Source organism: Clavelina lepadiformis, chromosome 4 (assembly GCF_947623445.1).
Source record: "Clavelina lepadiformis chromosome 4, kaClaLepa1.1, whole genome shotgun sequence".
NCBI lineage: Eukaryota > Metazoa > Chordata > Ascidiacea > Aplousobranchia > Clavelinidae > Clavelina > Clavelina lepadiformis.
Genome location: NC_135243.1, coordinates 24,180,508 through 24,207,309, shown reverse-complemented (window position 1 = coordinate 24,207,309; position 26,802 = coordinate 24,180,508). Strand labels below are relative to the sequence as shown.

General features: G+C 35.2%; 2 protein-coding genes across 2 annotated transcripts in view; both read left to right on the top strand.

Annotated features, from left to right (window-relative positions):
* LOC143451691 (uncharacterized) overlaps positions 1-26,244 on the top strand; it is a 44,533-nt gene extending 18,289 nt beyond the window's left edge. Inside the window, exons 14-35 of the mRNA XM_076952407.1 lie at positions 1,693-1,917; positions 1,997-2,368; positions 2,545-2,676; positions 6,988-7,318; positions 7,450-7,520; positions 8,671-8,811; positions 9,478-9,572; positions 10,203-10,263; positions 15,040-15,101; positions 15,168-15,287; positions 15,360-15,479; positions 15,737-15,831; positions 15,953-16,108; positions 16,199-16,437; positions 18,416-18,717; positions 19,330-19,509; positions 19,630-19,717; positions 22,723-22,857; positions 23,010-23,057; positions 23,174-23,263; positions 23,507-23,613; positions 25,267-26,244. Coding sequence (XP_076808522.1) covers positions 1,693-1,917; positions 1,997-2,368; positions 2,545-2,676; positions 6,988-7,318; positions 7,450-7,520; positions 8,671-8,811; positions 9,478-9,572; positions 10,203-10,263; positions 15,040-15,101; positions 15,168-15,287; positions 15,360-15,479; positions 15,737-15,831; positions 15,953-16,108; positions 16,199-16,437; positions 18,416-18,717; positions 19,330-19,509; positions 19,630-19,717; positions 22,723-22,857; positions 23,010-23,057; positions 23,174-23,263; positions 23,507-23,613; positions 25,267-25,455 — 3,359 coding nt within the window. The 3' untranslated portion in view covers positions 25,456-26,244. The remainder of the gene's footprint in view (positions 1-1,692; positions 1,918-1,996; positions 2,369-2,544; positions 2,677-6,987; positions 7,319-7,449; positions 7,521-8,670; positions 8,812-9,477; positions 9,573-10,202; positions 10,264-15,039; positions 15,102-15,167; positions 15,288-15,359; positions 15,480-15,736; positions 15,832-15,952; positions 16,109-16,198; positions 16,438-18,415; positions 18,718-19,329; positions 19,510-19,629; positions 19,718-22,722; positions 22,858-23,009; positions 23,058-23,173; positions 23,264-23,506; positions 23,614-25,266) is intronic.
* On the top strand, positions 11,077-12,820 carry LOC143451692 (zinc finger BED domain-containing protein 4-like). Its single transcript, XM_076952408.1, has one exon. The coding sequence runs from the start codon at positions 11,331-11,333 to the stop codon at positions 12,786-12,788; it is 1,458 nt and encodes a 485-aa protein (XP_076808523.1). The 5' UTR covers positions 11,077-11,330; the 3' UTR covers positions 12,789-12,820.
* Positions 26,245-26,802: the final 558 nt, after the last annotated feature.

The following is a 26,802-nucleotide window of genomic DNA, read 5'->3' as shown; positions in this document are numbered from 1 at the left end:
ATGTCAAACTATTTTTTAAGAAATTAAATTTAACTAAGTTTACTCAAAAATCTTAGTTCACTCAAGCCATTCAAAATAACAGTAAATAGCACAACAAATGATTTTCATACCTTCTTGAATAAGTAGTTTTGTTGGTAATGTTTGAACTTTTGTTAATTTTATTTTTTTGACTATCGTATTAAGGTTTATTATGACATTTTTTCATGCCAACAACACATTTTTAATATAAGTTATACCAGACATATAAGCCCCCCTCACATTTTTCTAATGTGACAAACGTTTTCCGTTATTGAGAAGACGATTGTTTACCGACTTTATTAAGTTTGGTGCATTGACGTCCTCATTTGTCACTGCTGCTAAAAAGTTCCACTCCGTTGTAAATGCTCGTATTCGACAATTATCGCGAGACCGCACAAGGCATGTCTAATTTTACTCACGTTTTTCTTTGTTCTAATGAAAGCAAAGAAGCAACGGCTTTAAATGGCAGGTGTGTAGCATTTACATTGACAACATTGTACAAAGTTAAGGGTCGACAGATAAATAAGCTTTTGTGCGTAAATCCATCACCTGTCAATCAATTGTAAGCAGTAGGCTAAGGGCTGTGTTAGGCAAAGCTATTGCCGACTCTGTGATGATGCAGTTGTAGCACCTGGCTTGTTGTAATGCAACCCGTGTTCGAAACCTATTCCACTTTCATTGTAATGCCTTTGAATAAGGTATGAATTACCTTATTTAAGGGCTTCGCTTGTTTCACATTGCAACTTTGTTGCAAATAACGTCAAAAAAATTTTTTTTTTTTTTTCTCATCTATATAATAAACTATGAATTATTATTCCTAGATCACTTTGAATGTGAACTATTGAAAAGTCTGAAACATGTTAGTGTTTTTTTGTGTAATAAATTATTATTATGGATATCTCTGATGTAGTTCTATTAATTACAACAGTTTGGTATAAAGTTTAAATTATTATTAACTTATTAAGTTATATTATATTGTCTTATTGATAAGATGTATTGGAGGAAATAAAATACAGTAAAGCAGATGTGGCTTTATTTTGTAGCATTTTGCATTTTTCTTTGATATGTAATTAGCATATATTCTATATTTAGTGGGACTTCACGCAATATACAAATCTTCTTAAATACACCTATGCACTCTTATGGTATATTAATACCAAAATGATGCAATAATCCATATACTTTGCATCACGCATAAAGCAAGACAAAAAAGTATAGGTAAATATAATTTAAACCAGACATAATGACTTGTACAAATCAAAGCACCAAACAAAACTCTGCTTTTAACGATGAAAAATAGGCTCATGTTGTTTTTTTGTAAATAATGGCACTTATGAAAAGTGTAAGGCAAATTTTGCTAATATTATTAATGTTAGTAATTAGTATCTCATCGTATCTACTGGATAATAATCAAAGTCGAGAAGTTGAAAAAAAATATCTAAGTAATTGCAAATAATGAATAAAAAGAGACATTATCTTGACAAGCGATAAACGATGGATAAATAAAACCTATTTATTACGTCACTAACAATCATGTTGACTCACTCTGTTCAAGGATAATTCTGCCACAGAGATGTGACAAACATATTTCTCATCGCTGTATAATACAGAGAAGATTATGTTTGATGCATCGATATTAAAGCAGGGTTAAAAATTGACTCCTTTTCAATGCAGGGTTGGAAATCATGAGTGAAAAAATCTCATCCATAAATGATCTGATTTCAAATCAAAAAATATACGAAGCACTGACGGTTTGTGAAAGTTTAATTTCCACGATCAAGAGCACTTCTGTAACTGGAAAACACGCATTCGATATCGGGAATGACGTCATCAATCTCATGTCTAATCTGAGTCATAAGAAATATTCACCGACAATATTGACACTTCTGTTGCTTGCAGGTGATCTTACTCAAACGTTAAATATTCTTAAGCACTTAACAAACTCAAGTAAGATTACTCAAACCTGTATTGTGCGCAGGTGATCTTCACAAACAGATTGATGATCCTACTGAGAAAGTGAAACTGATGAAGAGATGCGCGTTTGAATGTTTCAAATTTATATTGCGATACAACAAAAATCTGCAACGAACCACATATCGTCATGTGATTTCACGCATGACTGACTTCGTTCAATCCAACCAATCAGTGAAAGTCGATGATGAAAAGTTGGCGGCAACATTGAAAGCTTATTGTTGGATGACCATCGCAGAGTGCCATAGATATCTTGCTGAATATTCACTCGCAATCGAAGTTCTCCAACCGGTCATCACCACATTTGAATCCACATTCGGCGATGGATGTAGGAAGATGTGGTTGATGAAGATGTACTCATTATGCTGCAATAATATAGGTTCGTATGTTAATTTACAACGTCGTGACCAAATAGCAATTTATGTTTTAAAATAATAATTAATTCATTGTTGGTTTATGAATTGATGATTATGACGTCATTGTGAATTATGATTGACAATCAAGTTTTTTAATTTTAAAATATTTTATCGTAATAATTGGTTTATAATTATTTAGGTTTTTATTACCACTACAAAAACCAACCCGTGGAAGCTGAGACGTTCTACATCAAATCATTTCACGCAAGGCAGGAAGTGGAAGATGCGAGCGAGGAACAGAAGATGGAAAAGATTCACCTCACAATTATTAGTAAGAAATAATAATATTTGTTTTCTTTGTTTAACCTTGGATGATGTTGTCATTGGTTGCGTCATAGATATTTACGTACTTGAACCCATTCCTCCCATTGAACGTTTCAGGAAATGACATCACTATGACGCAATTAAAATATAAATTCTTACGTTTTGTTAATAGATATAAAATAATAATAAAATATAAATAAAATCTTAGTGTTACGATTATTTTGTCTTAATAACGTCATAACAAACAAATCAAACATGCGACCTGTTAGACTGTTACAATCGCTTGAAAGTGACAATTTTACCTCTGTTTTAAAGATTTCTGTATATCTGTATACATCTTAGTTTAATCGCGCTCAACTTAACTGAATGTCCTCGCACAACACTGCAAACGTTGCAGAAAAGCTAAAGTGGTTGTTTGCTGTTGTATATATGCTGTATGTATATAATTTATTGGGCATTTTATTTGCTGTTCCTACTGTTTACTTCGCACCATTTCAACAAAGTGAGTATCGTACACTGCTGCAGAAAATTTAAAGTTGTTTGTTTGCTGAACAACATGTCATTCGCGCTGCTGGTCGTCACTTTGACATGTCTGACCGAATCGTAAGAACGTGGCGAAAACGCGAAGCTTAACTAGAAACGTTACCGAAATCGAACAAAGCAAAGCATCTGCTGCTTTCCCACGGTTAGAAACAGAACATTTCAATTGAGTCAGAGAACGAAGGATTGCTGGAGTTGGAGTCAGCACTACGGGTCTGTGCATTAAAGCAAATTGCAAAATAATCTGATGGTGCAGTCAGCAACTTTAAAGCAAGTGTTGGATGGAGTCAGGGTTCTCTAAAACGTCATGAACTCTCAATTCGTTGTTGCACCCACATAGCCCAGAAACTACTGTCCAATTTCGAACATAAGCTAGGACAATTCCAGCGACAATTCCATTCCTTTGCTAGTCAAATGACGTGCCGAGAAGAAATACGATTTCTTTCAAATTGGAAACGCTGACCAGACCCCGGTGACCTTCGATATTCCACATCAACCAACACTCGATTTCAAGGGTGGAAAATTTGTCCACATAAGAACGACAGGCAATGAAAAAAATCATTTTACTGTGATGCTTCCGGTAACTGGTGATGGCGCAAAACTGCCACCTTGTGTTGTTTTCAAGCGGAAAACCGAAAGAGAAGCTACCAACCGGCATTGAGGTACGAGTGAACGAAAACGGTGGTTCGATCCCAGTCTAACACGTGATTGGATTGAAACCGTTTGAGCAGACGACCAGGAGGGCTACGTAAGCAACGATCGTTGAAAACACTGGTCAACAAAATTTTTGTTGCATTTCTACCAACACTTGTTCTTACCTAATTTGGGGGCGCTGAATCCGAATCTGACCTTAGTTTTTTTCTGCAAGGTCTAGATTTTTTGCAAATTGCGATTTTTTATTTTTTATTTACTCAATTCAAATTTTCTGAAAATTACACGATTTGTCAAATGACGTTCTTGCTTATAGTCAAATAACCAACCTCAAAACAAAAATAGGTTCCCAGAAATTATTGTGTTACCACTAGCATTTGTATTTACAGACAATTAGGCACCAAATGTTTGAAAAAATGTAACAAAGAACATTTTTGCTGGTAAAATACATGTAATAAGCGATTTTTTTTTTGCAAAATGACATTAAAAAGAATGCTGGCAATCCAATAACTTCTGAGTTTGTACGTTTTTTGAGTTTGCTGCTTTAATTTTATCATTTGACAAAGCAGGAAAAGTGTAAGGAAGATGATAAAAGGACTCGTTGTCAGGATTTAGAACTTTAACAAACTGTGTTATGAGACCTAGTTTGATGTGCAAGGGCGGAAAAACAATTTTGTCTCTGCTTACGATTGGGTTGTGTGTTACATTAGGCATGCCAACTTGAAATGTTTCACGTAAGGGCCGCTCCTTCTGTGTCCAATGTTTTTCACGTGCTCTGCTGTCCCACATGCATAGATAACATAGAAATTTAGTGTATCCTTATTGCTGACCTAGGAGAAAACTAACCATTTTGAGGTTAACACAAATGATCCAGTTGTGCTCATGTTATCTGAGCAAATCCATAACAATTCTGATGTCATCATGCCGTTTCTTTAAGACAGTGGAGTGACCAACTGGAACAGCTTCATAAACATTTCCATTGTGTAAAAGGACACACTTGATGCTGCGCTTGGAACTGTCCAAAAACAATCGCCATTGTTCTGTATCATACGAGGAGATACCCAGTTGTTCGAGAAGACCATTTATATCGTTACAATATACCAGCATATTTTCCTCTGAAAAATAGGGAAGAAAGAGTTCTTCTTATTTTCGAAAAAAGGAAACCTTTACAGATTAATCTAGAACCTGCTTTTCCTTGAGTCTGGAGACTAAGAGCTGAGCCTCTTGCTTGGAAAAATCTAAATCACGTACTAAGTCATTCAGTTCTGATTGATTAAACTGCTGAACAGCTACTCTGGTTTCACCAGAAGAGTGTTCAGATTCTGTATCTGTTCTTTTATACTCCATTTCCATAACCTCTTCCCTTTCCGATTCAGTTTCATCATCTTCAGAAAATGTAAAACCACTAAAGACTGGAGGAGGGAATCTATCAGAGTGCGGAACAGGTCGTATAGCTGATGGTATACTTGGATAAAAAAGCATTTGTCGGCTCATCCTGCCAACACCTTTCATATTTACCATGCAAAAGTAGCAGTCAGTCGTGTGATCTTGGGGTTCATCACGCCACACCATTGGAATGCAAAAAGGCAGACTCTTCCGCTTTCCTTTTGTTCAGTCTCTGAGCATTTCTTCGCAGTTATGGCACACAATATGTGGAGACCATTTCTTATCTTGATCGCCAAGATGGATGCCAAAGTAAGCTTTGTAGGCAGGCTTCACGAACGATGTTATATTTCATCTTTGACGAAAAAAGCGTGTACACAACACTGATATAACAAAATGAATCAGGTTTATTTTTGCATTTACGAGTGTAAAATAGAGCTTATAACCTATCCTACAGCATCTGTCCGCAATACCTCACTATAATCAAACTGCTTAGCTTCTTCAAACGCCCTTAAACAGCAATAGGCTACAACTTAAAAGAGCTGAAAGCTTCTATCTGAAACACTGGTACTGTACCATACAGACAGTGCACACTAAATATGAGCCAGAAACGAAAAAATTTGAATTTTCGATTGCATAAAAACTAGAGCATGCATAAAGAAACTGATTGCAGATTTGAAATCAGCATCCCAAGATTGTGTAGAATCAGTTAAAAAATCTCATGCAACAAAAAATAAAAAAAAATTTGTTGACCAGTGAAATCGATCGTTGAAAGCAACGATCAAAGAAAGCAACGATCGTTGCTTGTTTTGCTTCCGATGCCACCGATAAATGTAATTATTCCCGGGAACATGACAAGTATGTTACAACCACAGGACGTTAGTTTAAACAAACCTTTTAAGTCGAAATTGCGTGAACAGTGGAATCGGTGGATAGCGGAAGGCCAAAAAAGTATTACAAAGAATGGCCCAATTCGTCGGCCTACAATCACAGAAATTTGTCAGTGGATTAAGGATGCATGGCAATGTATACCTGAAGATATGATGGCATCATTATTTAAAAAATGCTGCTTAACAAATGCTCTAGATGGCACCGAAGATCACCTAATCTACGAAGACAATGACTGCTTTAATGATTGCGCTGACACCGAAAGTGAATTAAACATCGTGTGTGCAGGCGATGCTGACAAAGATATTTTAACATCTATTTTTGAAGCAAGCGATGAAGATGGCGAATTTATAGATTTTTGGGTCCACGAGTTATTTCTTTCTATTTTTTTATCTCTATAGTAAATATTTCTGTATCTTATGATGTCACCTTTGTTACTTATCTGAATGCCCTTGCACAACACATGTTATGACGTACCAGGCTCAGATGGGAAGTATCTGGAGAAATTGCCACTAATTTGCAGTCAACAACGAGATAATCTTTACTTGTGTCAATAACCTGAATGATTTCTGACTGTAGCGATCTTTATCTCGCGAGTAAACTTTGTTCTTATTGCACGTGATCAGTTATTTATTATGGAAAATGACAGGCACCATGTCTATATGTGTGTTTAATTGTTACAAGTTTTTGTATTTTTAATTCGACTAAACTATCTGTTTAATTTTCAGTTGTTACGTCAGAATATATTCATTGTGACGTCAACATACGTTTGGACACATTTGTCCCAGCTATACAAGCTTTTGGATAAATTACTCTTTATCAATATTAGTTTTGTATAATTGTTTTTGTTTCTTAGATTTGTGCAACTTGTACCAAAATCATCAAACCATGACGAGGGAGAAAGGAAGTGACGTTTACAACTTTCTTCAAAAACAAAAGCACCTGACGGGACTTCCCCGCTTCAGGAACTTGTTATCAAGCTTACGATTGATGATTCTTCTCAATCTGGATGGTGACGTCAAATCCATCTGCAATGAACTCGTCACCATGGCAACCAACATATCACCACCAGCTGATCAACGCAATAGATTATGTTTTAGTCTCAGAGCAACCGCCAAACTTTTATCACCAGAGAATGATGAAGAATCAGCAAAGTCTTTATTGGATTGTGCGGATAAATTTGAAAAGTAATTTTTCCTGATTTGAATGTAACTTCCACGTTACGTCATTGTTATCATAAAATATATGTGTGAGTCTTTGATTGTTGTACAAACATATTCAGCGTCAAAACAGTGAAAACAAAAATATATTATTGCAGATCTTCTTCCAAAGTTGTCGAATCATCTAAAGGAAATGTGTCACATCACCAGGCAAATGATGACGTCAATAGTAAGAATTTAATTGCAATTGAAACATGTTTCATACAACAGCTAATTATTTTTGGTGTTTGCAAAACTTTTGATATAGCTTTAAGTATGTCATGTCCGTATACAACTCAAGTTGGCATAAACATTACATTTATGAAGTTGTGTCTGAAATTTTAACCAAGCCACTGACAAAGAAAGGTGGCAAAATCGGGCCAATGATGATGCTTTTAAGCGTCAAAGAACACATTCAGCAGTGAAGAGTAAGTTATAGCTAATATGAACCTGGTTGTTCTAAATTTCCGGGATTACTTGCTATGGCAAAATTGTTGTAAAGTTGCTGCTTAGTGCACATGTAAAACGGGCGTGACACAAGTAACCAGGGGTGATAGCTTAATAAGGCAAGAGGTCAAACAATGTTTAATTTATTCACTTCGTATAAAATTCAAGAATTATCTGGCCGTGGGTGCAGGTTTGGTCAGAAAATTGACGAGCCCACGTAGCAATCTAGTTCTCTGTGAAGCGAGATCAAGCACCCGTAGATGGTAGCCTGATAGAACAAGAACACATCTGTTTATTTGAAATGGTTCCTGGGTTTAGTTTTAATCTTTATACTTGACATTCAATGTCTACTAAACGTTCTACTTGACTGAGCATTTTAATGATGTCGTCTCAATAATAAATCACCGATAAAATTCATCCGAATATCATATCAGGGCGTGCGTGTGTTTTAAGCATAAAAAGCGAACCCTCCCAACCATCTGGTTCTCATTGAGGTAAGATACTCGAAATAAATTATCATGATAAGCGTGTATCACCGCTTATCGTTATTTTTCAAGTTACCATTTTTAGCTCTTCACGCTGTCACAGAAATAAAACCAAAAAATGAGCAAGCAGATATAGCTGGTGGGACCGCAAGTGATGTTGCTAAAACATCTTCAGGTAAAGGGGGAAAGCTGTTAAAATAAGAAAAGTATCTGGGTTAACGCAAATAATAATAAATAAAAAAAAAAGTTTTTCTTGTGCTCTTCCATGAGCATGATGCGCTTAACGTCATATAACCCACAATATCTTTTCTACAATTTCATCTATTACTTCACATTTGTTCAGTTACATGCTACATATGCATGTTGACACAGATTTCCATCCCTAACTTTAATTTGTTTCACCAACAGAGCAATCTTCCTCAACTTCTGCCACATCCATCCAAGATGAAATAAACGCAGGTTCCCCTACTCTCACAACCCGGGAATCCCCAGGTGTAAAACAAGGGACATCCCCTGAAAAAAGCGGCTTCATGACAAATGTTCAAACTGGTATATATGATTTATTATCAGTTATATGATTTATACCTATCCATAGCCCTAAGTATTAAAAATGACATTTTTGAAAATTGAAAAAAGTTGACCGAGGTAAACTGATGTCAACACAAAACGTAGATAAGTTGTAAAAATATGTATTGATGTCATATAATATACATACTTTGATGCCAGTATATATACTTGGAATATTTTTTGTTAATTTCATAAAATAATTGAGTATGTCAAGTTAGTAAAACTTATTTAACAAGTACCATTTTTACTGTGTGTGATTAACATGAGCAGTTTTCATGATCTTGCCAACTGTGTTCTTACTAAAATCACTTCCAGTTGTTCTGACTGTCACAGAATTAAAGCCGGAACAAGAAAGCATAAACATGAACGCCTTAACACTTATGATTTCATTGTTTATTTTGTTCTTAATCTTATTTCTAGCAATCGAGACTGTCATTGAAACAATGCCAGTAAAAAAACCAGCAGTTGATAAATGAATGGCATACACGAAGGATATGTGATTGCAGGCAATAGACCTGAGGTGGCCAAAGTTAAGAAATGCAAGAACCACAATTACAAAATGAAAACTCTTCCTAAGCCAAAACATTACACTTTGTACTATTTCTATGTTTTATTCTTACGTCAGCTTATTCTGAAATTTATTTACAGCTGCTCCTGACAGGATGCTAACAAGAAAGGAACCAGCAGCAGGTCCATGCAAAGTTGATGTGAGCTTCACTGATGAGTCAGAAATTAAAATCAAAGTAAGAAAATTTACTTTTAAAACGTTTTATTGAATTAAATGTTGAATATTTAGTCAAATGCCGCAGAAAATATAATTGTTTTTAAACGTAAACAGAAATACATAAATATACGCTAATCACCTCAGACTCATGCAACTGGTGACCGAACACATATGGAACAAACTCTAGTGCACACATTTGGAGATTAACACTCTGTCATTTAGCGCACAATCACAACATAATTAATTAGCAAAGAGTAGGCCAACAACATTAAGTTAGGCATATGATTAACTTCTATTTGCGGCGTCTTGTTTTGATATAATTTTATAAAAAATTCATGCCACAAAGTTAACTGCCAATGTTGTAAAGTCATCATCTCAAACTAACATGAGTTTGTTTAGTTCAAAAGTATGAATGTAGACAAACAAAACAAAAGAAAGAAAAAGGCCGAGTAAATATTTTTCGTTTCAATGACTTGACTGCTAATTGTTAACTAACAATTGAGAACAAAACATGCTAAGTATGGCACAGCAAAAAAAACTAACGTCAAAACGAGTAACATGCGTTGCATGTAGATTGTAGAATGCATAATGAAAAATGCACTTATATAACATCGTAAGATCGACATTAACTAGAACTATTGTGTTCCAGCATCTTTTAGATTCTACAAACACTGAGAGTGTAGAGAAAAGCAAGGCTTATGTTGATGAAGGTGAGAATAATTTTGACAAAGTTGAATTTCTATTGAAGTGCTTTAAATTATAATGTATCCTAAAAAGCTTGACAGATTTGTATAAGAAATTAAAACATGTTTGCTATGGCCAAAAACGAGAAAATCTTTAAGGTCAAAGTTTTAAATAATATGGAATTCGGCTATTACTTATGTTGAACTAATTTTTAAGAAATTAAATTTAACTAAATTTATTCAAAACTCTTAATTCACTCCAGAGTTGGATCAATTGTAATTTGTAATTGAGCTGAATGTAATTAATTACATTTTTCATGTAATTGTAATTGTAATTGTAATTGAAGCATTTTTATTTTGTGTAATTGTAATTGTAATTTGATAAAATTTTTGCCTAATTACAATTTCAATTACATTGTTATTGAAACCTGACAAGCACAACATAAAATAATTAAACCTATTTACATAGGTGTGCTATACGTGCCTCATTAACTAGACAACTCAGCCATGCTAAACTGTTTCCCATACTTCAGCAGCAACAGAAAACTTAGTAAATTACAATATAGTCTAAATCTTAATATTTCAAAAATGGATGAACAGCAAATAAACTCTTCCGAAACCTGTGCTGAACCCTTTCCTACGCCACTGTCAGAGTTTTTTAAATCTTTGACCAGTACTGAGGCTTGCTGCCACAATTGCAAAAAGAAATTCAAGTTTTCAACCTAGGCTTCACCAAACTTGATCACGCATTTGAACAGATGTTCTCCCAATCTTTATTCTAAATATATAAACCTCAAAGGAAAACACCAGGAAAACACGAAGAAGACAGATAGATAGATAGGTAGGTAGATCAGAGTCAACCACCTATCAAGTCATTTTTTCAAACTTCTTCTTCCCAGCGATTTGCTTCATATGATGCCACTCAAAAAGCATTAACAAAAGCTCTACTCAAATCAATAGCTTGTGATCAGTTACCATTAAGTATTGTAGATAGTCAAACATTCAGAAATCTGTTGTTGACTGCTGAACCAAGATATGTAATACCAAGCCGCTCCACATTTAGAAATTCCCTTATACCAACGGTTATTCAGCAAATGGAAGAAGAGATGAGACGTGAAATTGCACGTTTGTCAAATGTTTACTTGACAATTGATCTCTGGACTAACCGCAACATGACAAGTTTCTTGGGCATCACTATGCATTTTGTTGATGCAGAATGGAAGCTACGCAGCTTTGTCCTGGCAGTGGACTCATTTTTAGGACGGCATACAGCTGAAAACATTGCTGAGGCTTATGACAACGTAATAGAAAAGTTTAGATTTACAACAAAAGTAAAAAAGGTTGTGTCAGACAATGCTTCCTCCATGATAAAAGCATTTCAGGTTTCCCTTCCTGAGTTCACACTGCATAAAACTGGTGAAGAAATCAATGAGGACAATGAGAAACAGTTGAATCCTGATCCTGAACAAGAAATGTCCGAGGAGGGTGCTGATTTACATGCTCTTCTCACTTACTTACCAGAAAGAGTAAGCTGTTTTGCTCATACACAACAACTTTGTATTAAGGATTGTCTGCAACATTCGGAGTTTGCTAAGTCTTACGGTGGGAAGCAGCTGGGAAAGGTGGCCAAAATTGTAAATTCAGTAAGAAAATCTGTAAAAGCTACCTCTTATTTGCAACGTAAAAAAATAACGTTAAGAGCACAGAATGTGACAAGATGGAATTCGCAGCTTATTATGTTGCAAAGTGTCTTAAAGGATCACGAAGAAGTTAACGCGGCTCTCACCTTGATCCAGTCACGGGAAAAAATAACAAATCAAGATTATTTGGCATTGAATGAGCTCGTGAGTGTACTACTGCCTTTCAAGGAAGCAATGCAGCAAGTTGAAGGAGAAAATATTGTAACATCCTCTTGCATTTGTCCGGTAGTGCTTGGCTTACTGAAAGCAATGGAACTACTAAAAAACTCAAATCTCCACTATTGCCAGAAACTGGCAGCTAATCTTAAAGACTCTGTTTCTAAAAGGTTGTTGCCATATATAAATTCTCCGGACAACAGACTTGCATCTCTTCTTGATCCACGATTTAAAAACAGCTGGATTGAAGATGACGTTGAAAAAGAAGAAGCAATATGTTTGCTAAAAACTCATGTGGCAAGTAGACTTGGCAAGGATGACGAAGAGAGTTGTAGCAAAGAGGACGAAAACCCTGCAAAAAAACCAAAGCTATTTAACTTTATGGCAGAAGGCTTAAAAAAGAAAAGACCGAGAAATTCAATAAGTGAAGTCGACAGCTATTTGGGGTTAGAAACCATGCATTTCGATGAAGACCCACTAATGTATTGGAAGAAGAAGTCAGAAGAACTTCCCACGCTTTTTACTTTAGCCAAGGATTATTTGGGACTAACAGCAACATCAGCCCCGTCAGAAAGAATATTTTCAATTGCGGGTAACTTTTATACGGCAAGAAGAAATTTACTGGGGCCAGAAACTTTTCGCACCCTAATGTTCATCAAATGCAATCCAACAGTTTTTGAGCAAGTGAAAATGTAAATGCGAACCAAAATTTTGTAATTTGTAGTTATCAGGAGCTTCTTTTCCTTTTGCATTTATTTTAATTTTACACACCTTATCGCTGGCGCCTTACCGCTATCAGCTTTGTGTATTCGTTTGATTACATTTCATTGCCTGTCTTGTAGCCTATTCGTTGTTAGTCGTTGCCAGTCGCTCAAACTTTTGGTTGTTAACAGTCGCTTAAAAAATTTTTCTGTGTTTGTATTTTTCAGTACTCATGATTACGAATAGTTGACATATTCGAAAACGTTCGAGTTTTTTTAAATTAAAGGGTATTCTTTGTATCATGAATGAAATATGAATAGTTTGTGATCGTTGCTAATTACGTCGCTACGGTTTTCAAAGAACACCTCTCTACCGAAGTTGAATTTATGATTAATCAATTACATGTTTAACAGTAATTATAACTGTAATTGTAATTGTAATTTGATATTTTTAGCACGGAGTAATTGTAATTGTAATGTAATTGAAACATGTAAGGAAGTAATTGTAATTGTAATTGTAATTGAACTGAAATAATGTAATTGATCCAACTCTGATTCACTCAAGCCATTCAAAATAAAGGTAAATACAACAAACAACAAATGAATTTCATACCTTCTCTTTGAGTAAGCAGTTTTGTTGGTAATGTTTGAACTTTTGTTAATTTTATTTTTTTGACTACTTTACTAAGGTTTATTTGTATGACAGTTTTTCACGCCAACAACACATTTTTAATGTCAGTTATACCACACATATAAGCCCCCCTCACATTTTTCTAATGTGACAAACGTTTTCCGTTATTGAGAAGACGATTGTTTACCAACTTTATTAAGTTTGGTGCAATGACGTCCTCATTTGTCACTGCTGCTAAAAGGTTCCACTCTGTTGTAAATGCTCGTATTCGACAATTATCACGAGACGAACCGCACAAGGCATGTCTAATTTTACTTTTTTCTTTGTTCCAAGAAAGCAAAGAAACCTGCTTCAAATAGCAGGTGTGTAGCATTTGCATTGACACCATAACACCATGACACCAAGTTAAGGGTCGACAGAGCAAATAAGCTTTTATGCGTAAATCTACCATCTGTCAATCAATTGTAGGCAGTAGGCCAAGAGCTGTGTTAGGCAAAGCTATTCCGTCTCTGTGATGATGCAGTTGTAGCACCTGGCTTGTTGTAATACAACCCGTGTTCGAAACCCATTCCACTTTCATTGTAATGCCTTTGAATAAGGTATGAATGACCTTATTTAAGGGCTTCGCTTGTTTCACATTGCAACTTTGTTGCAAATAACGTCAAAAAAATTTTTGTTTTTTTTTTCTCGTCTATATAGTAAACTATGAAATATAATTCCTACATCACTTTGCTTCACTCTGAATGTGGGGTATTGAAAAGTTTGAAACATGTTAGTGTTTTTTTGTGTAATAAATTATTATTATAGATATCTCCGATGTAGTTCTATTAATTACAACAGTTTGGTATAAAGTTTGAATTAGTGGTTTGTCTTATTAAATTAAATTATATTATTTTGTCGTATTGATAAGATGTATTGGAGGAAATAAAATACAGTAAAGCAGATGTGGCTTTATATTGTAGCATTTTGCACTTTCCTTTGATATATCATTAGCAAATATTCTATATTTTGTTAGACTTCATGTAATATACATATCATCTTAAATACACTTATGCACTCTTACTGTATATTAATACCAAAATGATGCAATAATCCATATACTTTGCATCACGCATAAAGCAAGACAAAAAAGTATAGGTAAATATAATTTAAACCAGACATAATGACTTGTACAATCGAAGCACCAAACAAAACTCTGCTTTTAACGATGAAGAATAGGCTCATGTTGTTTTCTTTTGTAAATAATTTTGCACTTATAAAAAGTGTAAAGCAAATTTTGCTAATATTATTAATGATACTATTTATTGTTCTCATCGTATAATAATAATAATAATCACAATAATAATAATCACAATCATGTTGGAACAGAAATGCAGTAGAAAGTTTTAGGATTTAGAGAATTTTTGGCAAATTTGTAGATTTTAATATAAATGTCAATGGTGAAAAAAAAAAAATTTGTGTCTTATGGTTGTTATATTTTAAGTACATTTATTATAATAAATCAGGTGCGATAATTAGAAGTTACTACGAAGAAGATTGCCAAGATGTTTAAAGTAAAATCTGTTTAATTTTTTTTGCATTGCCAATGACATTTGTTGCATCGTTATTTTGTTAGGACTAGTAGAAGTGAAACAATCAGGAACTCCATATGAATACAAGCCGCTCCAAGGAATAGTGGTGGGTATTGGCCAGATGTCTTGTACTCAGTTTTAATTTCCATATTTTCTTGGTTTTTTGTTGCAGGCAATTGGAAAAGACGGTGGTCATGTCCAGATTGATAAAACTGAAATTAAAATCCCACCTGGAGCTCTCGATGATTACGTAGCCTTTGTTTTCACATTATTCTACACAGCTGATGCAAAGGTTTCAGACATGATTTGTTTCTCTTTTTATCATAATTTTTTACTTCATATGACACGAAGAGTTTTAACACAGGACGATGAAAGCTTGGCAATCTCTCTAACGCTCGAATGCAAACCTTTCTATGCGTTTAGCAAAGCAGTGAAAATATCGTTGCCTACTTGCTACTTGCCCTATGATAGCGTCACGGCCACGGCAAGTACTTTGCTTAAACGGGAGTAGGCCAGTGGTGAGATTCAGCCGGTTGGCACCGGTTCTTGGAATTTTAATGACCTCCGAAAACCGGTTGTTAACAAGCGTATGTATAGGCCTATGTGTATATTGGCCTGGGTCAATATGGCATGCTGCTAGTGAGAGAACCGGATGTTAGAATATTTGAATCCCACCACTGCAGTTTTACATTTTTTACATTTTAATTTGCGATGTCAGTATAAAAAATTCTTTACATGCAGCCTGTAGTAGAAACTGAAGGAAGCAAGGTCAGCTTGAACCCTGTGACATGGAAGCACCAAAACACGATTCAATGTGAACTTACATCTGTGCTGAGGTAAAGAAAATTTGTTTTTACTTTTGCCTGATGTGGTTTATTGCGTGTGAATTGCTACCGTGTAGTTAGTTCAGGAAGACATGTGTTTATCATCAGACTGATGTTCAGATTTTTATCTAAGGCTTCAGTTTAAAACGGAAAGAAGCAGCATTAAAGCCAAGCAGATACTTTTCAAATATTTCAAATGCTCAAACTGCAGAGAAGTGAGTTGGGAGATTCTGGATGGATTCCAAGATGAACAAACAAACGAACAGCAACAGTTCATTGTTTCAATGTGGTATATCGAATAATATACAACACATGATAAGATATTATTCTGCTGTAGCAATGGTTTCTGGGTTACTATTTTTTCTTATATCTGTTTCAGCCGAAATCAAGATCTTGTTCTCCAGATGATGAACAAAGGGGGCGCCATTGTTGCATCAAAATTACTTGAAACCAAGCACGTCTTTTTTCATCGAAACATTGCGTTGCGATACTCGTACAGCTTACAAGAAGAAGATGACTTTGATGATACTTTCACTTATTCTGTGATTGACAGGACAACAAGTGAAATTTTTCATTCTGATATTTTCACTTTTTCATCTTTACAGTTTTCTGAACAAGGTATTTCGTCGTATTAAGTTATACAGTGTGACATAAAGTGAGCTGAGGAAAGAAATTTAACTAAATATTACAATTTTGCACTGTCATTTGTTTGTCGTTTTTCTACTGCGTCTTCACTTTTGTCTGTGATTTGTCAAACTTAGATAGATTGCTTAGAAATTTTGTGTGATGACTGGGACAGATCCTATTGTTTGTGATATTGGTCACAAATAACTTTTTTGAAACACCTAGCTAACGTCCGATACTAGTCATATGCTTGGACACTTGTTTCTGCACCAATGATTTTGGCATAAAATACTCTTCTACATAACCTGGCTTACTTGCTGACAATTTTCACCAAAACAGTCATTTTTGAACAAAGTCATGCTCTGACTTATCACACATTTAAAGGTTTAGATCAGGGATGTCCAACCTTTTATTATAGTGGGCCGCATTGTCACTTGAAATAATTGAATGGGCCGCAAAACCTATTAAATTTCAAGAAAAATAGGTACATAAAGTACATACTTTTGGAGTGAAAATGACTAGCGGGCCGCACAAAAATCTCAGGCGGGCCGCAGGTTGGACATCCCTGGTTTAGATGTTAACCTACAAAACTTGAAATATCTGTTTTTTCAAGCCATGTTGGTTATGTGATTGTACCCTGGCTTTTAATCAACTCGTTAGTCTTAAACCAGTTGCTGTGGCAAGCATGTCACTTTTCTGAGGCGTTCTGACAACCTCACTATAATACCATCATAGTTGGGCCCATCAAATTTGAAGAAGTATAAGTATTTGATGATTTTTTGAACTGAACTGAACTGAACTTCTGAACTTCTTCATTGATGTCATGAAGAGCATATCTAAGGACGCTGGTGAAGAAGTGAAGAACGGATCGAATAAAATAGGGACCAAGATACACCATTGTCTGTCACCATTTTTGATTATAAAGGTATCTAAAATTTCACCCCTAAAGAGAACAAAGTTGTTCATGTTGTCAACGAACAAGCGGATCTAGGTTGTGAATCTTGATAGACAGCGAAATATCAGGAGAATGGTTGAACAGAACCTGCCTGTTGACTGCGATGAACGCCTTTGTCGAAGAAGGATGCGTCCAGGTCTAAGTCTTTATTCTGCATTTCTTTTGTGCTTGGCAAACAGTAAAAATCATGTCAATAGTGGTTAACTGGGGTTCAAACTCAGGAATGATTGCCAGACATTACTTATGCAATGATTTTTTGAATGATGAGAATTTTAAATTACTCAGTACCATATTATCATTACAACATATAAGTTATTGTCTAGACTCTAGAGCTTCAACGTAGATTGTAACATTTCAACTTGCATTTTCGTCAGCCAAATCACAAAGAAATATTTAATTGACTGTGTAACTTTTTAACTTTTGAAATTTTTGTAACACATCTGTAAGCGGTTCCGTTTGCTGCTGCAAATACTTTATGGCAATGCTTTCCAAACTTTTCATTCTATCAACGCCCTTTGAAAAGTTATCTTTGACAACACTTGCAGCACCTAGTAGACCCTAAATTTGAAAGTATTTCAAAAGACCAAACAATAGTTTTATTCAATCACTTTCAGTGAACAATAGAACAGTTTCTGATGGAGATTTTTTAGTTCAGTTTTACTTCTGCCTGCTTCTTAATTGGATTTACATTCTTGAATATGTAGGTAAAGAGAAATAGAACGATTTTGGTTAAATTTTCACAGCGTCCCTGTCAAAGTCTCGCTACACCCAATATGGGAACTGCTACTTTATCATACTTAATAGTGTAGGAAGAAAAAATTACTGGTCCACCATGATTGTTGTAAAAATACTGCACTATAATTATATACATGAAATAGAAGCTTGTGCACATTTGCTATGAACACTTTCCAGTTTCCACTACTACTGACTGTCGTGTACTTAGTCAGTACAGATATCTGGTACATTAGCTTTGATACATTAATTATGTTAAACGTATTGTCTTGTACATTATCATAGATGGCAATCACGATGGCGGCAATCACGATGGCGGCAATCACGAAGGCGGCAATCACGATGGCGGCAATCACGATGGCGGCAATCAAGATGGCGGCAATGACGAAGGCGGCAATCACGATGGCGGCAATCACGATGGCGGCAATCACGATGGCGGCAATCACGATGGCGGCAATCACGATGGCGGCAATCACGATGGCGGCAATCACGAAGGCGGCAAGCACGAAGGCGGCAATCACGAACGCGGCAAGCATGATGATGGTGGTGATGACAGAATGGGCGGCAAGCATGATATTGTCAAAGAAGTAGGAAAGTATTATGACATTTAAGCATGTGTCCTGCACTACTAGACGTGTAACAGTAACATCAGACCTTGACACATGGCGACTTCTATCCTTTAGCCGAGCGAGATGAACGGTGAAGGTTGACGACATTCCATGGCTAATCATCGTTACGTACGAACCTCATTTCAAGGCGTGATTATTGCCAATAAGCCATTGTCCTAAGAATGATTTATATACGTCAGATAAAAACATATTAATTTTCCAGTTGTTTTATAAGTTCCACGGTCTGAGATAAAAAAAATCTCGACATGTAAAACTGGTCAATACAAGTACTACATCGTGAATTAACTGTTTAATAGAAATAGCTGTCCCGAGATGCTCTGATTTTCCAACACCTCTCAGACATAGCGTTTATAGCAAAAATATGTTGTAAGTCCAGTTTTGAGTATGACTTGCACGAGGGTAAATCTTATGTAATAACTAAGATTTGCAACCAAACACGGGCATCGTGATGTAATTAATATACTCACTGTGACAGTTACGTCTCAGTATATTTGCAATAATTTTATTCATGGGAATGACTGTACAGAGCGTGTCAGGCTTTGTTTACATTTACATTTCACTTTTCTAAAGGGATATGAAATGATATCAAAGCATCGGAATACAGTACTTGTAATAAGCAATTACGAGTTTCCTGAAAGAACTGGATTGACACCTTTACCATGCCACGAAGAAGATCAAGCATCTATAGAAATATTGTTTAAAAATTACCTGTTCTGTAACGTCCTTGTTTTGAAAAACAAAAAAAAACAGGCAAGTTACTGAAAATGTTATGATGTTTATCGATTTTTCACAACTTCGTTTGTACTGTTAGTACTTATGTTTTGTTGTTGATGGCTGACTTCGACATTCTTGTTACGCCATGTTTTCCAGGAAATGTGGGATTATTTAAAAGAGTTTTCACAAGATATTCTTCATCACGATTTTTGTGCTGTGTTTATTCTTAGTCATGGGGCACAAAGTAAGTATTTAAGAACAAAATTCTGGCAAGATTGAATAATTCGAAGCAAAAATACTAAAGCCTGAGTTAATGCAAACATTTTAATTGCTGGTGTTTGGGTATAGAATTAATCTTAGACCGTGTGATTATTTGCTACTTATTTGTAGACTTGAGTCTTCATTTTGAGTTTAATTTTTTACTTATGATAAGTTTGTAAAAGATTTCTTAACCAAAAAGTTGTTTTGAAGGAATGAAGTCTGTATTTTTAAAATATGTTTATTTTTTTATTTGTATTAGTATGAGCCATTTGTAAAATTTGTTTTGAAATCAACTTTGTGTATTCAGCCTGGCATCATTTATTTAGAACAGTGGTTCCCAACACGTTTTTAAAGCGACCCATTTTTTAAAAAAATTCCGATTTATAAAATCTTGCGACCCAAGTAAATTGTCGTAAGATTTTAAAAGTTACCCAAGATTGCGTTGGAAACACACAGCACTTCAAAAGCAGCAACTTTTTCTGAAAATAATATGTTTATCAAATCACTTCATATATCACACTAATGAGATAACTGTGCTCGCTTGCTGTCAGTGAGTTTTTGAAATCGAGGCTTATTTTACTTAAGCATAGCCGCAAATCAGCTTCAACTTCCAGCCGGTTTCGCTGTTTAGTTTTCAATGCACACATGGCGCTAAATCCAGTCTCACAAAGCCAAGTTGTTGCAAATGGAATCAGTTTTTGAATCACAAATTTTGAAAATATGGGATACACTTTGTGCATGGAAGCCCAAAAGTGGATATTTGCAGAATATTTGGGGTATTTGTCTTTGAAGGACGCAAAAGAAATACGATTTGCTGCTTCTGTCGTCATGTCCATAAACTGTTCTGCTACATGGATGGGAAGTTAAGGCAGGTCCTTTCCAGCAAATGGGTCAATTATCCAATCATTTTGGCTATTAGGTGTTGGAGATTCACCATCGTAGTGCACAAACTTTTGGGCAAGTTGTTCCAAGTGTCAAATTATAGTTTGCTTGATATCAACTTCCTTGCCACAAATATATTGCGTTAGCTCAGGAAACATATCTTACTCATCTCTAGTGACATAAATTTTCCAGAGTATGAGTTTTTTGTGGAAAGCAGAAACTTTGGCGGCGTGATCAATCACCGTAAAACAATTGCCTTGCATAGATAAATTTAGAGAATTCATACAGTCAAATATATAGGCAAGGTAAGCAAATTTTGCGTTGAAATCTTTTTTCCAAAAACTTCTCGGCTAATCCTACATAGTTCTGTTGCTTCAGGAAGATAGCAATCTCCTCCCGCAAACCACAAACACGCTTTAGAACACGACCTCGTGACAACCATCGCACTTCCGTGTGCAGCAGCAGAGCTTGATAATCTGAATCCATGTCAGTGCACAAAAACGAAAACAAACGCTGATTTAGTGGCCTTGCTTTGATGAAGTTTACACACTTCACAACATTATTCAACACTTCGTGCTGCTCTTGAGACATTTTTTTTGCAGCAACGGCCTTTCTGGCGAGAAAGCAATGAGTCCACAAAGTATTTGGGGCTTCGTCTTTGATTCGTTTTACCACACCAGACTTGATGCCAGTACAAGCTGCTGCGCCATCGGTGCAAATGCCAGCACATTTATCCCAAGGAATTGAATACTCCGTAAAGAAATAATCCAACAATTGAAAAATATCTTCACCTTTGGTGTGCAGTTTTAGCGGTTTGCAAAATAGCATATCTTCATTCATACAGCTTCATTGTTGATAAAGCTGATAAAGACGGAAAGTTGGGGCAAACATTCAATGTCGGCAGATTCATCCAATTGAATGGAATAAAAGGGAGACTCCTTCACTTGGATAAAAATCTGCTCGACAACATCATCAGTCATGTCTACTATGCGTCTTTTCACTGTGTTGTTGGATGAAGAAATTGCATTTAACTTTTCACTTTCTTTCTCACCAATCATTATTTTTACTACTTCTTTCATAACTGGCATTAACAAATTCTCACCGTCTGTAGTTTTTCTGCTTAGCAATTTGATAGGCCGCAACATACGAAGAGTAAACAGCAACGGTATTTTTAACAGTACTTTTTTTTATCTTGAATCGATTTCAACTTGCTCTTAAAAAATTCAACAGACTTGTTCACACAGTTTGGATCATTTGCGGATTGCATGAAATAAGTTTGCGGTCTTCAGTGTTCACACGACGCGCTCAAAACTTTTTCACTGCGGGAGCTCTTTGTACGACAAAATGCAACTGATGCGAAATTACTCAAGCGTCACGCAGAACAGCTTCCTCATTTCACGACATAAAATTCTTCATGTCTTGGAGTTTATATTTTCAAGTTTTGTGATCTCTTCAAGTTTTCAATTTTTTTATTGTAATTTTTCGCTCAAGATACAATATGCCTAAAAAACAAGCGACCCAAAAAAATAACCTGGCGACCCAACTTTGGGTCGCGACCCATGCGTTGGGAACCACGGATTTAGAATGTTTCTCATACTGTTACTTGTTAAAACGTTTGGGTCTCGTGACAATGGGGAAAAGGTTTTACTGCATTTTGTGATTAAGTTTGATTGATAAGAACAGTGTGAGTGAGATGTAACTTAATTTATGAATTAGCGCAATAGTTAGTTAATGCTTAATTTATCTTAATAGTTTGGCAAAACACAGTAGTTTTTACACTTTGCAATTTTGGCCTAATTTTTCCAATCATTTTATGTTTTAGATGTTTTCAGTGGTTTAAATCTTTTGCTTAGATGAACTCTATCAAACATGTTTAATCTGTTTTGTTAATATTTTTAAAATTTGTAAATAATCTCAAGAACACACTTTAGTTTGACCAAATGGTACATCAATTAATTATTTTAAAGATTTAATGAAACTTGTTCATTATTATTCATATAATTAATGTCATTGTTATGGTGTTGTTAATGCAGCTTTATGAAACACTTAATTACAACTACATTTTTCACAGCTTGCAGTACATTGTTGTGTTATTTGTTATTGTAGCACCCAAGAAAGACGAAGTGATTGTAGGAACAGATAATGGAACAATTCATGTCTCAGAAGTAATAAAACTCTTCACTAGGGGTTACAACAAAACATTGGAGAATAAACCAAAGTTGCTCTTTTTAGATTGCTGCCGTAAGTTTTAAGATTCAAGATAAGATATTTGTAACTTTATATTGAAAATAGTTCATAAATAGCTGTTGAAAAAGCTGTACAAAGTTGTACCTAATTACCTTTTAGTTGTACTTTTCAGTTGTACCTTTTCACAAAGTTGTACCTAATTACAGGAAACAAGCCGAAAGGAGTTCTACACGCAAGAATGCGGTTTATTTTTTGTAAGTTTTGGTAAAGCTTTTCTGAATTTTAATAATTAGCTAAATCATTCAGCATTTTAGGAAAAAGCACATTTTTTTAAATGTTTGAGAGATTCAATTTTGTGTTAACTGTGTAGCAAAAATTACCTCACCATCGAAAGTTGATGAAGAATATTCCCAGATGTCTGCTGGCATTGATCTTTTAGTAGCTTATGCAACAAAACCAGGTAACAATGATTTAGCTTCTTTATACGACTTGATACCTATATTTCGACTAAAAATGCAATTACCACTTTGTAATTTTAGTTTGGACATAACTGAGCTTATCTGCATCAATTTTTCCATATATGCTATTTTTTAATTTTTCATGCCATGTGCAATAATGTAAAGGTAACGTGTATTTTGTAGACTGAGAATATAGCTTTTGTTGTATTTCACTGGTTGAAAAACACATTATATAAAAATCATAGGTCAGGTATCGTATGAAACGACCAGAGAAATCAGTTTTGCAGCACTAATTCTTGATGTGTTCCAAAAGCATGCAGATCGTGAACATCTATTGGATATGCTAATCAAGGTAAGATGAATTATAGAACACAGTTAAAATAGTTTACACTAAAACAGAGACTCAAAGAGTATTTTTACTGCCATGGACAGGTTACACATTCACAGCATCATGATCGGGAGACCACAAGTTTTATAAAAAATATACCTCGTTTTGGTGTTGGTTACATTCGGTTACCGATTCTATTCTTCCATTTTTCATACCAAACTGTCCAAGTTTTAAAGACAAACAAACAACGTCATGGAGTTTAACATCACTTTTGTTTTGTTCTACTATATTTGACAAAGCATAACTGAGACATGCTGCTGCATTTAGTGAAATAATCTTGATACAAATTATAAACGGGTCGAAACATTTCAAGATGTGCTTTACTGAAAGCAAAATTGATCAGGTTAATCTTTTGTAGTCTCGGATTAAATTAGAGATTATGTCCTAATTGGTATGCAAAAGTTGAATTAACATTAATCTTGGAATATAAAGCCCAAAGGTAATCCATCGATTTAGCCTGATTGCACTCGGATTAACGTTACATTAGCCATGTTCACTGCTGGAAATTACTTAAGTATAACTTTCTGCTCTGACCGAAAAAAGTAACTTAACTAAACCATTAGTGGGGTCCTTGTGTCATTGTCTCTCTATGTAGTGGGGGCCGGGGTTTGCATGTAGAAAAGCAAAGGAATGTACTCAAGTGAGCTGCAATGTTGTTTTCATTTCATTTTTGTTGTTTGTGGCATTACAGTGATTGTAATTGAAATGATGGAATATATGTTTTAAAACAGTTTGTCATCATTTCTTCAAAATTTAGGTCTCTCTTTTGAGTGCGGTCCTCAGTCCAATAAGGTTTTGGCTCATGAATTAAATAAAACATTTTTATTTCTGTTTCTTTAAGTCTAAAGCTTTACATATTTTATTGATTGTATAATTTTTTGTGGATCGGACTAGAAGAATGTCCGAGTCATTTGTAGCTCTGTGGTTAGTTCTTCGTCCCCGTATCAAGGAAATAAAGTTAAGCGTCTGCTCGCTTAAATTTTAATTTGTTCGTTAGTTTTGAAGACCTAGCTTTAACCAACCATAGAACTTTTTTACTGTGGACTGTTGTTTTTAGGTATTGTCTTTGTTGCTTGTTGTATTTTTAGTTTGAATGTAAAATACGGTTTGCTTTTATGGAAAAACGTTTTAAGAAATGTAAAAACTTGCAAAAAGTCAAGAAACCCTACCCCCAATTGGGCTACCCCCAATAAAATTTATAAACTTTTCTGTTTAAAGCATAATGACATATTTTGTTTTCAAGTTTGTCTTAGTTTGAAATGACAAGCATTGCATTGCGACAAACAAACATTGCACAACACACATATAACATACATTTGCATTTTATGTGCAGAATAAGCAGATTTTATTCAAACCTTTGCAGTTTCGCTTCATAACAAGCTGTAGAAAGACTAGATTACTTAAAAAACTTTTACTGGTGTCATTGTACCTAAACCTAGGAAGCAACGGCCAAGTTAACAGAAACTGGAACCGGAACTTTCGTACAGAATATGAGCATATCATATTAATAGTGGTACTAAATTTTACTATTAATGCATAATTTCAAGTTTCACAAGTTCAAGTTCAATGTGATGTCACAGTTTCAATTGTTAACATTTCTTAATTTTGTTATTTTAGGTAAATGCGAGATTGACCAAGGAAAGAAACAGCAACGTTCAGCAACTAGCTGACTACCGGCCATTCCTGTTAAACAAACTGTATTTCGACTACAACCCTGACCGCGGCGAACACTCTGACAGCGGCTATTCTGAACAATGTCCTATTTGTTTGAAAACAACCGAATTTGAACAGAAATGTAAATCTTGAAATGTTAATCCAAGACTTAACATTACAACAATTTTTATATCTTGATTTTAATTTTTCTGATGGAATAATATTAATGCACCTTTCCGTTGATATTGCGAAGAACGATTTGCGACTTCAAGCCCTCATTCAACATTTTAAAGTAATTTCAAAAGAGCGACCTGGTGTTTTGGACGATGTCGTATCCATGATGTCACCATAAATAAAGTAGGAACATTTTCGCTTTAGCCCACACGTGACGTCAATGTATATGATGTTTTCATTTTTAGGACTTGCTGATTGCAAGTTTACAAGCAAGGCTACGGTTTGTTTCTGAGTGAAATGCAGGGTTTTGAATGTTTTTCAATCTGAATCTTAAGAAGGTATTGAGGTGATAGCAAGTGTTTGTTAGTTCCAATTCGTCATAAGATTAATATCATGGTATCTCCTGGTTATGCAACCGACTCTCGTTATTGTGCACTGTTGTGTACTTTTATTCATTTACCTTGCACTGTCGCAAAAATATTTGTTGTGCTTTATTGTTTGTGTTTCAGCAGCCTATGTAACCGCATGTTAAGAATGAATGAATGTATAATGAAGTATATGTTAATTATTGTCCACTAGTTTATGCATCATCCGGTTGTGATTGTGGTTTTTATCTTAGATGGTTTTAGTTTTCTTTTTAACTCACGGCTCGAGTTTTATTATGTGTCACGTGCACTTAGTCATTTACACATCTCCTCTCCGAAGTGAGAGGCGCAGTTTTGCGTTTAATGGGATTGTAAATATTTTGATTGGTTGTGACTTGTGTGATGCTCGGTTGGAAGGTCAGCCAGTCGGCTCTTCAAGTCACTTGGCTTATTTAACTTGTGCTCTGTGGTCTATGCAATTGAGCTCTGTATATAATAAAAGTGATTCTTGTAAACGCAAATATAAGTTAATTTGTTTAACTCATAGTTTAGAAGTTTTTTTAAACCTGACACCCTATAGCAATCTAGGAGTCAGATAACAAGTAGGCTATCACAGGAGTTGGATAATTTTACTAATATATTCGAGTGAGACTAATAAATACGATTTCTCTCAAACTGGAAACGCTGACCAGAACTCAGTGACTTTCGGTATTCCGTATCAACCAACACTCGATTTCAAGGGTGGAAAATCTGTCCACATTAGAACGACAGGCAATGATAAAATCATTTTACTGTGATGCTTCCGGTAACTGGTGATGGCGCAAAACTGCCACCTTGTGTTGTTTTCAAGCGGAAAACCGAAAGAGAAGCTACCAACTGGCATTGAGGTACGAATGAACGAAAAAGATGGTTCGATCCCAGTCTAACACGTGATTGGATTGAAACTGTTCGAGCAGACGAC

Excerpts from the sequence above, each read along its gene's own strand:
- LOC143451692 (XM_076952408.1), top strand. The coding sequence starts at position 11,331 with ATGGAAGAAGAGATGAGACGTGAAATTGCACGTTTGTCAAATGTTTAC.